The sequence below is a fragment of the Schistocerca serialis genome, chromosome 11 (assembly GCF_023864345.2).
Source record: "Schistocerca serialis cubense isolate TAMUIC-IGC-003099 chromosome 11, iqSchSeri2.2, whole genome shotgun sequence".
In the NCBI taxonomy this organism is placed as follows: domain Eukaryota; kingdom Metazoa; phylum Arthropoda; class Insecta; order Orthoptera; family Acrididae; genus Schistocerca; species Schistocerca serialis.
The window spans coordinates 150,192,246-150,208,756 of record NC_064648.1 but is presented as its reverse complement, the minus strand read 5'-3'; the positions used below and the strand labels follow the sequence as shown (position 1 = coordinate 150,208,756).

At 45.7% G+C, this 16,511-nt stretch overlaps 1 protein-coding gene across 1 annotated transcript in view; it reads right to left on the bottom strand.

Annotated features, from left to right (window-relative positions):
• Positions 1-12,070: 12,070 nt before the first annotated feature.
• Positions 12,071-16,511, bottom strand: part of LOC126427219 (ankyrin repeat and protein kinase domain-containing protein 1-like) — a 106,903-nt gene continuing 102,462 nt past the window's right edge. The window contains exon 4 of the mRNA XM_050089459.1: positions 12,071-12,611. Within this exon, the coding sequence (XP_049945416.1) occupies positions 12,131-12,611 (481 nt within the window). The 3' untranslated portion in view covers positions 12,071-12,130. The remainder of the gene's footprint in view (positions 12,612-16,511) is intronic.

The window sequence follows — 16,511 nt, the reverse complement described above, 5'->3', positions numbered from 1 at the left end:
GAGCAAGATGTATGAGACACGTGAAATACCCTCAGACTTCAAGAAGAATATAATAATTCCAACCCCTAAGAAGGCAGGTATCGACAGGTGTGAAAATTACCGAACTATCGGTTAAATAAATCATGGATACAACACGGATTCTTCACAAACGAATAAAAAAACTGGTAGAAGCCGACATTGGAAAAAAACTGTTTCGACTCTGTAGAAATATTAGGAAATGCGAGGCAATAGAGACCCTACGACTTATCTTAGAAGATAGATTAAGGAAAGGCAAACCTATGCTTCTAGCGTTTGTAATGTTGACTGGAATACTCTCTTTCAAATTCTGAAGGTGTCAGAGGTAAAATAGAGGGATCGAACGGCTATTTACAATTTGTACAGAAACCAGATGGCAGTTAGAAGGGTCGAGGGGCATGAAAGGCAAGCATTGGTTGAGAAGGGAGTGAGACGGGGCTGTAGCCTATCCCCGATGTTATTCAATCTGTATATTGAGTAAGCAGCAAAGCAAACAAAAGAAAAATGTGGAGAAGAAATTAAAATCCATGAAGAAGAAATAAAAACTTCGAGGTTTGCCAACGACATTGTAATTCTGTCAGAGACAGTAAAGGACCTGGAAGAGCAGTTGAACGGAATAGACAGTCTCCTGAAAGGAGGATATAAGATGAATATCAACAAAAGCAAAACGAGGATAATGGAATTTAGTCGAATTACATCAGGTGACGCTGAGGGAGTTAGATTAGGAATTTAATGAGTTTTGCTATCTGGGGAGAAAAATAAAGACGATAGTCGAAGTGGAGGGGATATAAAATGTAGTCTGGCTATGGCAAGGAAAACGTTTCTGAAGAAGAGAAATTTGTTAAGATCGTGTATAGATTTTAGTGTCAGGAAGTCCTTTCTGAAGTATTTGTATGGGGTGTAGCCATGTATGGAAGTGAAACACAGACGATAAATAGTTTAGACAAGAAGAGAATAGAAGCTTTCCAAATTTGGTGCTGCATAAGAGTGCTAAAGATAAAATGGGTAGATCACGTAATTCATAAGGAGGTACTGAACAGAATTGAGCGATGTGGAATTTGCGGCAGGACTAGGGGAAGGGATCAACTGGTAGAACATGTTCTGAGGCATCAAAAGATCATCAGTTTAATACTGGAGGGACGCGTGGTGGGGGGGGGGGGGGGGCAAAAATCGTAGAGGGAGACCAAGAGATGAATACAGTAAGCAGATTCAGAGGGATGTAGGTTGCAGTAGTTACTCGGAGATGAAGAGACTTGCACAGGATAGAGTAGCATGGAGAGCTGCATCAAACCAGTCTCTGGACTGAAGACCACAACAACAACATCAGCTTGGTCAGAGCTGAGAGAAAGACACCCCAATTCCCTTAGCCGTGGATTAACATATTAACTGATTAAGCTGTTCGATTTTCTATATAAATTCTCTGTTAACATTGTACCCTTTCTAAATCATTGTTCACCTTGTTGAACATAATATTGTTAAGGCCAGTGTTATGTGTGAAGGTCACAGGAAGTCTTACTCTGTCTTTTCGAATATACAGGGTGATTCAAAAAGAATACCACAACTTTAAAAATGTGTATTTAATGAAAGAAACATAATATAACCTTCTGTTATACATCATTACAAAGAGTATTTAAAAAGGTTTTTTTTTCACTCAAAAACAAGTTCAGAGATGTTCAATATGGCCACCTCCAGACACTCGAGCAATATCAACCCGATACTCCAACTCGTTCCACACTCTCTGTAGCATATCAGGCATAACAGTTTGGATAGCTGCTGCTATTTCTCGTTTCAAATCATCAATGGTGGCTGGGAGAGGTGGCCGAAACACCATATCCTTAACATACCCTCATAAGAAAATATCGCAGGGGGTAAGATCAGGGCTTCTTGGAGGCCAGTGATGAAGTGCTCTGTCACGGGCTGCCTGGCGGCCGATCCATCGCCTCGGGTAGTTGACGTTCAGGTAGTTACGGACAGATAAGTGCCAATGTGGTGGCGCTCCATCCTGCTGAAATATGAATTGTTGTGCTTCTTGTTCGAGCTGAGGGAACAGCCAATTCTCTAACATCTCCAGATACTGTAGTCCAGTTACAGTAGCACCTTCGAAGAAAAAGGGACCAAAAACTTTATTGGCTGAAATGGCGCAGAAAACGTTCACCTTAGGCGAGTCACGTTCATACTGAGTTGTTTCCCGCTTCGTTCGAAATGCACGGTGAACAACTGTCGTCGATTCACTTCTGCCGTACTCAATAACACAAAAAGCTTTCTGTTGAGCGGTCGCCATCTTAGCATCAACTGACGCTGACACCTAGTCAACAGCGCCTCAAGCGAACAAATGTACAACTAAATGAAACTTTATAGCTCCCTTAATTCGCCGACAGATAGTGCTTAGCTCTGCCTTTTGTCGTTGCAGAGTTTTAAATTCCTAAAGTTGTGGTATTCTGTTTGAATCACCCTGTATATTGCATTTAAAATCGTCTTCTCGGAATATCATTTCAAAGGAGTAACTTTGTTAACAAATAAATAAAACGTTTTTCTTGATACAACAAAGTTCTTTAGAAAGATCTAAGTGTATTAATCTCGTGACAAGAATATAAACCCAAAGCACATTATATTTCTTACTTACGTCGAAGAAGCGTGATAATGTTTATTATGTTTTGTGTAGAGTCAGGGAAGAAAAACTTGTTCTCTCAATATATTCCCAACGCGTTAAGGACGATCCCATTTAGTAACGTCTCTGGTTTGAAAAAATGGAGCTTTAGTTGTCAACAAAAGTTCGCTGCACTTACTAACTTACATCGCACATTTGTTCTCAAAATAAACGTGACACTTGAAGATAATATGGCTACGGCACAAGGATGTGGGTGATGTGATGAGGTACCCAGAATAATCAGTGCAAATTAACAGTCCACATTACTTTATTTAGAGCATGAAAGAACTTTAATTCTACGTATTAACACTTTTGAGTAAACTGAATAGTGGCAGATGTTGCCTTGAGTTCTATATGAAGGAGAGCTAGAGGAATTTAACATTTACTACGAGCTTACATGTTCATTAAGTGGTATCAGTGTTAACGATACAACAGAGTCGACGGTTGTGGGACACTACATTTACGAAGGGAATCTTTCAGAAATCGATTCTGTCTACTCACTTCTACATTTTTGGCCTGAATCGATTCTGCTAGCCAGATCAAAGTGGGAGGAACTATATTCAGACGACCCTGTGTACAATACTAGATTTACGTCAGGCAAAACTTACAAGGAACTCCTAGAGTGCGAAGTCGCAAGTTCAGTCTTTAATAACGCTCATTTGACACTATTGTGTTAGCAGTTATGACTGGAGAAATACTAGCTGCTAACGACTCACGATGTGCATCATTTGGGCGGCAGAAAATGAGCCCGGGAGGTGCAGAAATCAACTTTCTGTGGGATGTATCTATAACACTTCAAAAAATGGACATCGTCACATTTAAGAAATGTTCGAAACGGACCATAAACTTCCGGAACTACAAACCGTGCGACTGAGTAAAGTCGGGATGAGGGGTACACTTAGCATGGGAGGTCAAGGCCCCTGTAATGTCACTCCTTCGATGGAGACCATTGCTCGAGATGGTCCCCAGGGATGGGTCTCTCCGAGAAAACATGCACCAAAGCAATGCGACGAACAGCACCCGGAGCTAACAAAAGGCAGGTCTACCACAAACTCGCTACCGCCCTTCGAGGTATAACTGCCGTGACGCTACTGGCCGCGCACGCGTGTTTTCCTCTTTCGTCCATTCAAGCACGTCCTTGCGCCTCTAGCGAGTCCAACACCGACTGGCCCGAGCGCGAAAACACCCACGAGATCACAACAGGGGCAAAGATACTAGTACAGCCGGGTAATCGATAGTGTCGCGCCGAATGGCTGGTATGCCAGAAAAGGCGCACCACGCTTCAACTGTGCAGGACGTTCAGCTAGGTAACCACTAGTAAAGCTGATGATGATGATGATGTTTGGTTTGTGAGACGCTCAAGGGTTCGGATATCAGCGCCCGTACAAATTCCCATTCTTTACTCAGTCCAATCTTGCCACTTTCATTTTGCAGCGGGGTAGATCCCCAACCCGGCCGGGAATCGATCCCGGGACCCCGTGATTCAGAGGCAGCAACACTAGCCAATAGACCACGAGCTGCGGACAACCACTCTTAAAGACTGCGTATACACTACTGGCCATTATAATCGCTTCACCAAGAAGAAATGCAGATGATAAACGGGTATCCATTGGACAAATATGTTATCCTAGAACTGACATGTGATTACATTTTCATGCAAATTGGGTGCATAGATCCTGAGGAATTAGTACCCAGAACAACCACCTCTGGCCATAATAATGGCCTCGGTACGCCTGGGCATTGTGTCAAACAGAGCTTGTATGGCGTGTACAGGAACAGCTGCCCATGCAGCTTCAACACAATACCACAGTTCATCGAGAGTAGTGACTGGCGTATTGTGACGAGCCAGTTGCTCTGCCCACCATTGACCAGACGTTTCCAATTGGTGAGAGATCTGGAGAATGTGCTGGCCAGGTCAGCAGTCGAACATTTTCTGTATCCAGAAAGGTCCGTACAGGACCTGCAACATGCGGTCCTGCATTACCCTGCTGAAATGTAGGGTTTCGCAGGGATCGAATGAAGGGTAGAGCCACGGGTCATAACACATCTGAAATGTAACGTCCACTGTTCAAAGTGCCGTCAATGCGAACAAGAGGTGACCGAGACGTGTAACCAATGGCACCCCATACCATCACACTGGGTGATACACTACATGCTTCCAATGTGCGTCCACTGCGATGTCGCCAAACACGGATGCGACCATCGTGATGCTGTAAACAGAACCTGGATTCATCCGAAAAAATGACGTATTGCCATTCGTGCACCCAGGTTCGTCGTTGAGGCACTCCTCTCTGTGATGCAGCGTCAAGGGTAACCGCAGCCATGTTCTCCCAGCTGATAGTCCGTGCTGCTGCAAACGTTGTCGAACTGTTCATGCAGATGGTTGTTTTCTTCCGAACGTCCCCATCTGTTGACTCAGGGATCGAGACGTGGCTGCATGATCCGTTACAGCCATGCAGATAAATGCCTGTCATCCCGACTGCTAGTGATACGAGGCCGTTGGGATCCAGCACGTCGTTCCGTACTACCCTCCTGAACCCAACGATTCCATATTCTGCTAACAGTCATTGGATCTCGACCAACGCGAACGGCAATGTCGCGATACAATAAACCGTAATCGCGATAGGCTACAATCCGACCCTTATCAAAGTAGGAAACGTGATGATACGCATTTGTCCTCCTTTCACGAGGCATCACAACAACGTTTCACCAGGCAACTGCTGTTTGTGTATGTGAAATCGGTTGGAAACTTTCCTGATGTCAGCATGTTGTAGGTGGCGCGACTGGCGCCAACCTTGTGTGAATTCTCTGAAAAGCTAATCGTTTGCATATCACAGCATCTTCTTCCTGTGGGTTAAATTTCGCTTCTGTAGCACGTCATCTTCGTGGTGTAGCAATTTTAATGGCCAGTAGTGTAGTATCATTTGGTGAAACGGAGTGATGAGACCTGGTGGAATGCAATGGCATGCAACCAAATGCCAAACAGTCTGCTATGGATCTTGAAACGTCCCCTTTGAAAAATTAAGAATGACTGTGCTGGAAAAACTCTTACGTTATTTGATTTTCAAGCAGCTGAGCAAAACTCGACGTACTCAAACAGTTTTCTCCTTACTTGTTCTTATCATTACTAAACTGACACACAATATTTTTAGTGCAACGCAATCTGACTTTCAATAAACCATACAAAAGAATGACCCTGGCTCACAAAAATCTTCGTTACTCGAAGTACTGCAACACTGCGAGCGCCACTACTGCCAGCTAAATAAAAGATTCTAACTACTGAAGGGCATAGTTAGCAAATGATAGAGAACAAACAATGTATTTTCTTTAATAGCGTTCATATGTCATCATATATATATCTATCAATTCATCACATCCATCTTTACAAATTTCCATTTCCTGGCGGACACACGTCCAGATCGTCCGCTTGTAGTAACCTCCCAAAATTCTGACATCTCACATCCACCACTGCTGGCGGCTCACCTCCAACTGCCCAACAGTACGCGCTGTTCACATCCAACTGCCCAACACTACAATAGCGAATATTCCAACAATGAGTGATTTTCATACAGAGCGCTACGTGGCGTTACTAACATAAAAACCTAAACAGCCTACTTACAATCTTATCGTGGAACTGGCTATCGTCTATGGCGTAGCTGCAGATAGAGCGATGTTTTATAGGCACTGAAATAACAAACGTTCGGAGGCTGAATTTGTCGAATGGCTCCAGGTGGTATGAACTGCAATGTCACACACATCTTGCAGCGCAGTAAGTAACTTTCACGCCAATTTATCATCCAGATGAACAGTCAGCATGATCGAATACAGATCTATTAAGGCATTGGTGTTAGTTGAACTTGATAGAACTCCTCTGGTACCTCTATTTTCCAGAATTCTTTTCATATGCATTTCCGCATCAAATCGCGATTGCTCAGAGTTGAAAACCAATTCCTTACTGCAAGATGTGATACGTTTGTTTATCTCATCTACAAATTTTTGATTCCATTCCACAGTTTTCGTGCATCGGCAAGTTGATGCAGTCTCTGAAATTTCGCTATCTCATATCTTCAAATTCTGTAGCACTGTTTGAAGTTGTATAACTATCCACTGCTTCCATTGAAATAACTGTAAATTATGTCACGCTCAGTTTGATGAGCATAATGTAGTAGGTCACTAACAGGCACCTCCTGTAAACTGTACTGAGCCTCCTTGAAACGCGGCAACATCACTTTTTGTAACAAGTGCGCCTTGTCCTCGCTACACATTCATATTGCTAGGGACTTATTTGAAATCTGTTCATAACTGGTTGCTTACCATGCTGCGGATGATAACATGTAGAGTTATCGTTGTACTCCTCACGTACGTTGTCCACACAGTGCAGCGTATCCAACACCGTACATTATGCTGACTCGTCTTGCATATAAGCTAATCTACCACTTCTTTCTAACTCTGTGAAATTCCTTTGTTTCCTTTCTGACGGAATTTTGTAGATACAATGCAAAGTTTGCTTTGTTTACCATTACCATTACTTTGCTTCGTTTCAACATCACTACCAGTGTTATGAGTTATTCGTCGTCTAAGCAGTTCAACTATGCTCCGTAGCTTCATGCAGTATCATGTAAGAGCGAAGGTCCTTACCTGGCAGATATTAGTGTGTTTATAAGCAGTAGCATTACATCTATGTGCGAAAGAAATGATTAGAAGCGGTGTTTCGACTCTGTTTCGTAAAGTGATAAAACGACACTAGATGATAGGCTCATGATCGTTTGTCAATATTACTACTAATGTCACATAACAAATCAACACACAAACTATTACATTACATGTACTGCAGAGATACGAATAAAGTCTGTGACATCAATTGAAGATGCAATCGAACCATACAACTTGTATGACAGTTATCTGAATATGATGTACATTATACTAGTTTAATGTAGCTCCATACATGTTCCTCTTCAGTATTCAAATACTGTAGCGGACTGCTTCAGACAACTTATAGGAATGCAGGCAGGTGACATCTTCGAAAAATCCCGATATTTCATCATTAGTGCCTTGATAATGATTGGATACTCACCTGTCGAAACATCTGCACGATGTAAAAGAAGGGAATCAGCCTTTCAACTTATCAGTTTGCTTCAAAGACATTTAAATCTAGACATCTTGACATACTCGCGCATTTTTACGGTTTAACCCTATTGCTCCAGCACAGTGAGCTCTCTTAGCTGCACGGTGTTGGACAACATGCATCTTGTAATTTATAGAATAAGGTCCTTGATCCTGTGTCCAAAACCCAGAAAATTCGCCACCTATAGTAGATAACATATAATATCATATGGAGAATACATGTAATAGTTAAAAAAAATTTTTTAGAAGATAAAATTGCTGGGGATGGATTTGTTTCTGGGAGGACTCTAAAGCAATTTTATCTCTGGTTGGGTAGGGGGCATTGATTTTTTTCCTCAGGGGGGACCATTTCTTCATCAAATCCACCCCCTTTTACATGTATGTGAGGGGTGTCAGATCAAATAGACACTAGTATATGTTCTTCTTCAGAGTGAGATGTTTCTACAATATGAGGTATCTGAGAATGGGGGTGCATCTGTAATAGAAGTATCCCAGAGTAGGGATGCATGCATCCTAAACTTGAATGACACATTGTGTTATTCTGCACAACTTGACAAATGGCATGTCGCATTCCATGATGGCATGTGTCATGTAATATGAATAAATTGATGTATCATCTTTGTTTACATGACATGGGGACTGACAGTCACAAGTGAATAAACGTGAATATGTCAAGATGTTTTGATTTAAATGACAACTCTGAAGCTGCCAAATAAGTCAGAAAGCTAGTTTCCTTATTTTACACCCATAACCTTGCCTGGAACATATTCACCTTTTGTTGTACTATGATATGACCGTTTCTCATTATGTTCACTTAAGGTACGAGATTAACCTGCTATTGCTTGCTTTATGTCAAGTGGGAGTTGGAGGATATTTGGTTATGGAACTACTGTACATTAATTTCATTTCACTACGTTTATCATTAGCATCCTGCACATCTTATCACCATATTTATCTTTAAGAATAAGCTCTGTAATGTATGAATGAATAATTGGGCATTTACTTGTATCTAGAGAACCAGATCGATTTGTCTTATTTCCTCTTTGTACAGGCTCTGTAGTTCATAGTTGAATCTCATTTTTTAAATCTGGCTTTTAAACTGAGCTGGCCATAGGCAATGACCTTCCTGCTCTTTCTAAAATGTTCTCTCCATCATTGTCCACAATACAGCACATGCAGCAAGTTGTGGGAACTTCAATTGAGTTTTCTGTTCGAATTTTATTAAGTAGACTTTGTCGGGAACAGGGAAAATACACTCCTGGAAATGGAAAAAAGAACGCATTGACACCGGTGTGTCAGACCCACCATACTTGCTCCGGACACTGCGAGAGGGCTGTACAACCAATGATCACACGCACGGCACAGCGGACACACCAGGAACCGCGGTGTTGGCCGTCGAATGGTGCTAGCTGCGCAGCATTTGTGCACCGCCGCCGTCAGTGTCAGCCAGTTTGCCGTGGCATACGGACCTCCATCGCAGTCTTTAACACTGGTAGCATGCCGCGACAGCGTGGACGTGAACCGTATGTGCAGTTGACGGACTTTGAGCGAGGGCGTATAGTGGGCATGCGGGAGGCCGGGTGGACGTACCGCCGAATTGCTCAACACGTGGGGCGTGAGGTCTCCACAGTACATCGATGTTGTCGCCAGTGGTCGGCGGAAGGTGCACGTGCCCGTCGACCTGGGACCAGACTGCAGCGACGCACGGATGCACGCCAAGACCGTAGGATCCTACGCAGTGCCGTAGGGGACCGCACCGCCACTTCCCAGCAAATTAGGGACACTGTTGCTCCTGGGGTATCGGCGAGGACCATTCGCAACCGTCCCCATGAAGCTGGGCTACGGTCCCGCACACCGTCAGGCCGTCTTCCGCTCACGCCCCAACATCGTGCAGCCCGCCTCCAGTGGTGTCGCGACAGGCGTGAATGGAGGGACGAATGGAGACGTGTCGTCTTCAGCAATGAGAGTCGCTTCTGCCTTGGTGCCAATGATGGTCGTATGCGTGTTTGGCGCCGTGCCGGTGAGCGCCACAATCAGGACTGCATACGACCGAGGCACACAGGGCCAACACCCGGCATCATGGTGTGGGGAGCGATCTACACTGGCCGTACACCACTGGTGATCATCGAGGGGACACTGAATAGTGCACGGTACATCCAAACCGTCATCGAACCCATCGTTCTACCATTCCTAGACCGGCAAGGGAACTTGCTGTTCCAACAGGACAATGCACGTCCGCATGTATCCCGTGCCACCCAACGTGCTCTAGAAGGTGTAAGTCAACTACCCTGGCCAGCAAGATCTCCGGATCTGTCCCCCATTGAGCATGTTTGGGACTGGATGAAGCGTTGTCTCACGCGGTCTGCACGTCCAGCACGAACGCTGGTCCAACTGAGGCGCCAGGTGGAAATGGCATGGCAAGCCATTCCACAGGACTACATCCAGCATCTCTACGATCGTCTCCATGGGAGAATAGCAGCCTGCATTGCTGCGAAAGGTGGATATACACTGTACTAGTGCCGACATTGTGCATGCTCTGTTGAATGTGTCTATGTGTCTGTGGTTCTGTCAGTGTGATCATGTGATGTATCTGACCCCAGAAATGTGTCAATAAAGTTTCCCCTTCCTGGGACAATGAATTCATGGTGTTCTTATTTCAATTTCCAGGAGTGTAGATTGTTGTGGTTTCCTGGTGCCAACAGGATTGGGCAAAACACTGGGGCCACTAAGGTTTTTTGTGATTGGCTGAATAACACACCAGTTAAGTGACGACTAAGACAGCTCTCTGAGGTTTAAAGCTCTCAAAGAATCTGTGACCATGAGATCTGTAAGATGTGCTCCAATGAGTGCTCCTGGTATAATTTGATATTGAGTATGATCGTCTTAGTTATTTCACAGTCTGATACAGGTGTTTGTTGAGTTACTTTGATTGAGTTATAAGACTCATTGGTAGAATATGCCAGCTATAACCATTTTAATTGGCTGTCTTTCCGCTTACTGGACATAAGAACGTTTCTACGGACCAAATTATCACTCTAACTCTCGATCAGCGGAACAGAACGATTATTAAGACCAATATCTAAATTTGTGTGTGACGACTATTATGAATTTTCTCTATTTTTTAGAAATGATTTTGAGGAGACTGCTAGGTAGAGATGTTGCCATATCGCAGTCTTCTATAACAGTGTTAGAACGTTATAAATGCAGGCAAGCCAGGGGAGACATTAGTGCTTTGGGAATCAGTTGTTATGATTAGAATCTCTGCAGCTGTTGTCTACTACATTCTGGGCGTTGTGTCCTTCACCTGTGATGCAACTAGCCATTAGTTCTGCTCTTTTCTCTTCTAGTTTTACTTGTTTCATTGATATAAACATGGGAATGTAGTGCATATTTGGAGCTTATTACAGCTGCAATTGCATCCATGTTACCATCCTTTGCCGGCCGTGGTGGCCGAGCGGTTCTAGGCGCTTCAGTCCGGAACCGCGCGATCACAGGTTTCAATCCTGCGTCGGGCATGGATGTGTGTCATGTCCTTAGGGTAGTTAAGTTTAAGTAGTTCTAAGTTCTAGGGGATTGATGACCTCAGATATTAAGTCCCATTTGAACCATTAACCATCCTTTCAGTGCTGACATTTGATGAAAATTAATCCCCCATCCCTTAAGGATTCCTAAAGATAATTTTCTCTTGTTTTCATACTTGTTCTTACAGTCGAGAAAAGACAGCTGAAAAGGCAGTAAATGCTCATCCTCCGGTACTCTCCATCGTCTTCCTGCTCCCACTGTATGAACACTCGAAATGTCAATACTTCTTTGAATGGAGAAATTTGATGGAATCCATTCCCTTCCCCATCATGTCAAGTCATAATTTCAAAAATTCCGTTTCTTGTTCTAACATTAATGAACTCACATATTACAGCATGGCAGTGGCGAGTATAAGGGAAAAGAAAAAGATTCTCCATCCAAAATCCGATCATCAATTTTTACGGACGCTCACATTTCATGAAAGACATCTCTCATTCTCACTCTTAATGTGGTATTAACGGAGTAAATGTTCAAATGGCTCTGAGCACTATGGGACATAACTTCTAAGGTCATCAGTCCCCTACTACCGAAACCTAACTAACCTAAGGACATCACACTCATCCATGCCCGTGGTAGGATTCGAACCTGTGACCACAGCTGTCACGCGATTCCAGACCGTAGCGCCTAGAACCACTTAGCCACCCCGGCCGGCTATTAATGGAGTAGTTACATGCAATATATAATAATGGGTACAAATGAATTATGAGAGAATGTGGTGAACCTTTATTAGTTTTACTCTAGACAGTTGTAGAACTTCAAGCTTCAGTTCAGCAACTGTGCCAGTTGATGGTGGTTGTTCTGCCTGGCGAGATGACGAGGGGTAGCCCCGCTGTCATCTCTCGCCCCCTTGTCAGCTCCCGCTTCCAGCAGTGCAACCGCCGCCTCTTTGTGGTCACCCGCTGCCGCCCAATGTAGTGGCGTCCAACCAGCCTCATGTTTGGCGTTGGGGTCGGCGGCAGACGCCACCAGCAGCCGCACCACATCTGCGCGGTCATTCTTTGCAGCTGAGTGCAGAGGCGTGTTCTGCCAGTCGTTCCTCGCACCCACTTCTGCTCCGCCCTCCACTAGACACCTCACCACCTCTGTGTTCCCCATGGCTGCTGCCCAGTGCAAGGCTGTGTTGCTGTCTTTGTCTGTCGCCCTCACGTCCGCCCCTGCGGCCAGCAGCGACCGCAACGTCTGTACTGCTCCCTCCTTAGCTGCCTGGATCAGCCTCCTGCCCTTCTCCTCTTCAGGAAGGTGCCTGCACAAAACATCATGTTTCTTATTCTTTACTGTAAACACAGACACCATATGGAGAAAAATATCATAGTAGTTTAGGATACACATCTTTGCAGTGACAAGTTAAAAATCTAGAAACTTCCCTTCTATCATACAAAATAGTCTCAAAGTCAGCGTTTAAGGTACAGATGTGTACCAGTACCCAAGTTTTCATTCACTTTCGATTAAAAATTCCTACATACCATCCTCCAACCAATTCAGTTGACACAATCTGTCACAATTCATTTCAAAGAATGAAATCTGTTACAGCAGATTTATTTACTGTTACAGGACCCATAGAAGCTCAGTTGTATGTCATTGACAGTATAATGCTGCCCCTACAGAGCTACGTTTGAGGCATGGTGCATGGTTAGTGCAGTCTGGGTGTATCTAAGCACAATCATTGACCTGGTGGAACAAGAAACGCGATTCATCCAACCAAGAAACACCAATACACTGGCTAATGGTCCAATTTCTATGACCCATGCGACTGCTTCTATTATTGAAGGTGCTGAACACTGTGTGCAGAAGAGTGTGTTCCAAAACACTTGTATTTCCACCAGCACTGTACTCTGTCATCAGACCTACCATTGATGACAGCCTATCCTGATATATAGGGGAAGGGTGCTGGTGCAATCCTTCAATGCCAAACTGCATAGTTAGGCGTGATGTGTTTTCTCATCAGCTCTACCATAAATCGCACCCTATCCTAATTTACAGGGGGGTGTGGGAGGGGTGGGAGGAACCAGATGGGCGGGATGGGCAGTCCTTCAGCTCCATACTTTATGATGTCCAACATTTTGTCGCTTACATGTAGCTTCACCATCCTTGAATCATTTACGATGGATGTACACAACAGCAGCATGTGAACAGATGACCTTGCTTTGCTGTTTCCAAGGCCTTTGTTCCCAAGCAACAGGCCATAACTGTGTTTTGTCAATGGATTTCCTTATTTTATGGGCCGAATTGTAACTCGAAAATTTCACATTCGTCTTTACTCTGCTTACATGCTACTACTTTCTATATTACATGTCAATATATATAACGTATTTTAAAACTGCAAATACTTTGTAGTTGACTCAATATCTAAATAGACCTTCCATTAGAGCCACGTTTTCTCACATTCATCTCTACTCTGCTTACATGCGGCTGTGACATGCAGTATAAAAAGTAGTCACATGTAAGCAGAGTAGAGACGAGAAAATGGAAGGTCTATTTAAAAACTGGGTCAACTGTAAAGTATTTGCAGTTTTAAAAGATGGAACCTTCCGTTGCAGCCACATTGCCAACATTACATATTGTGTCACAACAGGGAATTTAGTTTCGTTTATTGCACTGCACTTCTTATAAGAAAATTATCTCTCATTTTGCTGCATTGTCTTCCAGAGGTTTTCTTTTTATTTTTTTTACTCATTGCTGTGTATAGTTTATATTGGAAGTAATTATTTTATAGTCTTCCATGGCTGGGTTGTTTTACATAACATCCTTTATTCATCCCCATAACCATCCGCTACACAGCGCAGGACAAATTATTCGCTCATCCCCCCACCCCCCCTACATTTTATAGAGGACAAGGGGTTGTTTTTAGGCAATACGGTGCGAATTTGTGATTTAGTGTGTTTCAGTGCACTATGCTCCAGCCTCACGGCAGACAGCGGATGGAGGCCGGCTGGCACGTTATGCAGGTGACACAGTCTTGCAACGAGTGTCGGTATGTGTGTACGTGCACGGCAGCCATCAACAGCCAGAATGCAGCATTAGCAAATATACGCAGGCGTGGACCGCATGTGATGCGGTTGCATTAGCCAACTCATTGAGAACATTCTAATAAACATGGCGCCGCATAACCGGCGGATTCAGCAGTGGTCTGCACTATTTAAGGGCATCAGAGGTGGGTGTCTGCATCGGTTCGACCGATTGGCCATTCGGTCGCTGTTATGTCATCGTCATCAGTGACGCTGTCCCCGAGGAACGGCCGGCGGAGGGCGTTGCCCGCTGCTGCACCGGCGACTCCCGGCGTTGTCACGAGCCGCAGTGTCTGCAGTAGGCGAGCTAGGCTGGGCTCGTGCTGCTAACCTCCTACCGCCTGCGCAATCACTGACCGAGCATGGTGTCACGTTCCCCGAAGTGCGTACATCAGCACGTCTCCAGCACGACACGTGGACGTCTGCATCGGCTCGACCGATTGGCCATTCGGTCGCTGTTATGTCATCGTCATCAGTTACGCTGTCCCCGAGGAACGGCCGGCGGAGGGCGTTGCCCGCTGCTGCACCGGCGACTCCCGGCGTTGTCACGAGCCGCAGCGTCTGCAGTAGGCGAGCTAGGCTGGGCCTCGTGCTGCTAACCTCCTACCGCCTGCGCAATCACTGACCGAGCATGGTGTCACGTTCCCCGAAGTGCGTACATCAGCACGTCTCCAGCACGACACGTGGACGTCTGCATCGGCTCGACCGATTGGCCATTCGGTCGCTGTTATGTCATCGTCATCAGTGACGCTGTCCCCGGGGAACGGCCGGCGGAGGGCGTTGCCCGCTGCTGCACCGGCGACTCCCGGCGTTGTCACGAGCCGCAGTGTCTGCAGTAGGCGAGCTAGGCTGGGCCTCGTGCTGCTAACCTCCTACCGCCTGCGCAATCACTGACCGAGCATGGTGTCACGTTCCCCGAAGTGCGTACATCAGCACGTCTCCAGCACGACACGTGGACGTCTGCATCGGCTCGACCGATTGGCCATTCGGTCGCTGTTATGTCATCGTCATCAGTGACGCTGTCCCCGAGGAACGGCCGGCGGAGGGCGTTGCCCGCTGCTGCACCGGCGACTCCCGGCGTTGTCACGAGCCGCAGTGTCTGCAGTAGGCGAGCTAGGCTGGGCCTCGTGCTGCTAACCTCCTACCGCCTGCGCAATCACTGACCGAGCATGGTGTCACGTTCCCCGAAGTGCGTACATCAGCACGTCTCCAGCACGACACGTGGACGTCTGCATCGGCTCGACCGATTGGCCATTCGGTCGCTGTTATGTCATCGTCATCAGTGACGCTGTCCCCGAGGAACGGCCGGCGGAGGGCGTTGCCCGCCGCTGCACCGGCGACTCCCGGCGTTGTCACGAGCCGCAGTGTCTGCAGTAGGCGAGCTAGGCTGGGCCTCGTGCTGCTAACCTCCTACCGCCTGCGCAATCACTGACCGAGCATGGTGTCACGTTCCCCGAAGTGCGTACATCAGCTCGTCTCCAGCACGACACGAGCGGTGGGGCTGAGCTACCGAAAAATGTATTGGAAGAACCAATAATAAAGCGGAAGAGTGCTAAAAACAGCCACCTTCCTCTACCCAGCCACGCCCTACAACCCCGACCACGTCACCTGCTCCGGTCATCCTATTACAAGTAGTGTCAGTTGGGCAACCTGCGCATCACACACTCCTGTTACAATTGGTGACAGTAATGGTCTGCTCCCTGGATTTGGAGGAAATTGTGGCTGGTAATCGACGAGGATATGTGGCATCTGAGAGGGGCAACAATGGATCAGCAACTCCTGCAACACGACAAGTAAGTACCAATTTTTCGTTTGCTGGTTTGTCTGAACCTGTAGCATAGTCCGTCTTCCCTTCCTGTTCTTCTTTCTGGGCTTACTGTAGTCTTGATTAGATAGCTGGTAGTGATGGAGCAGTCTGTGTCAGCTGAGGTGGCTATTCAGCAGCTACTTGAGCGAGTGTCGGAATTAGACATAGAGCTTGCTCAGCCTAGAGAAGCGAACAAGGAACGGTTTCCTGTTAATGCAGTAATTCCCGACACTAATGCTGCGTCTTTGGTCACCCCTTTCTTGGGAAAAGCTGGGGAGGATGTTATGATTTTTTTTTTTTTTTTGAGAACCTTAGCACGGCCGCTAAATTG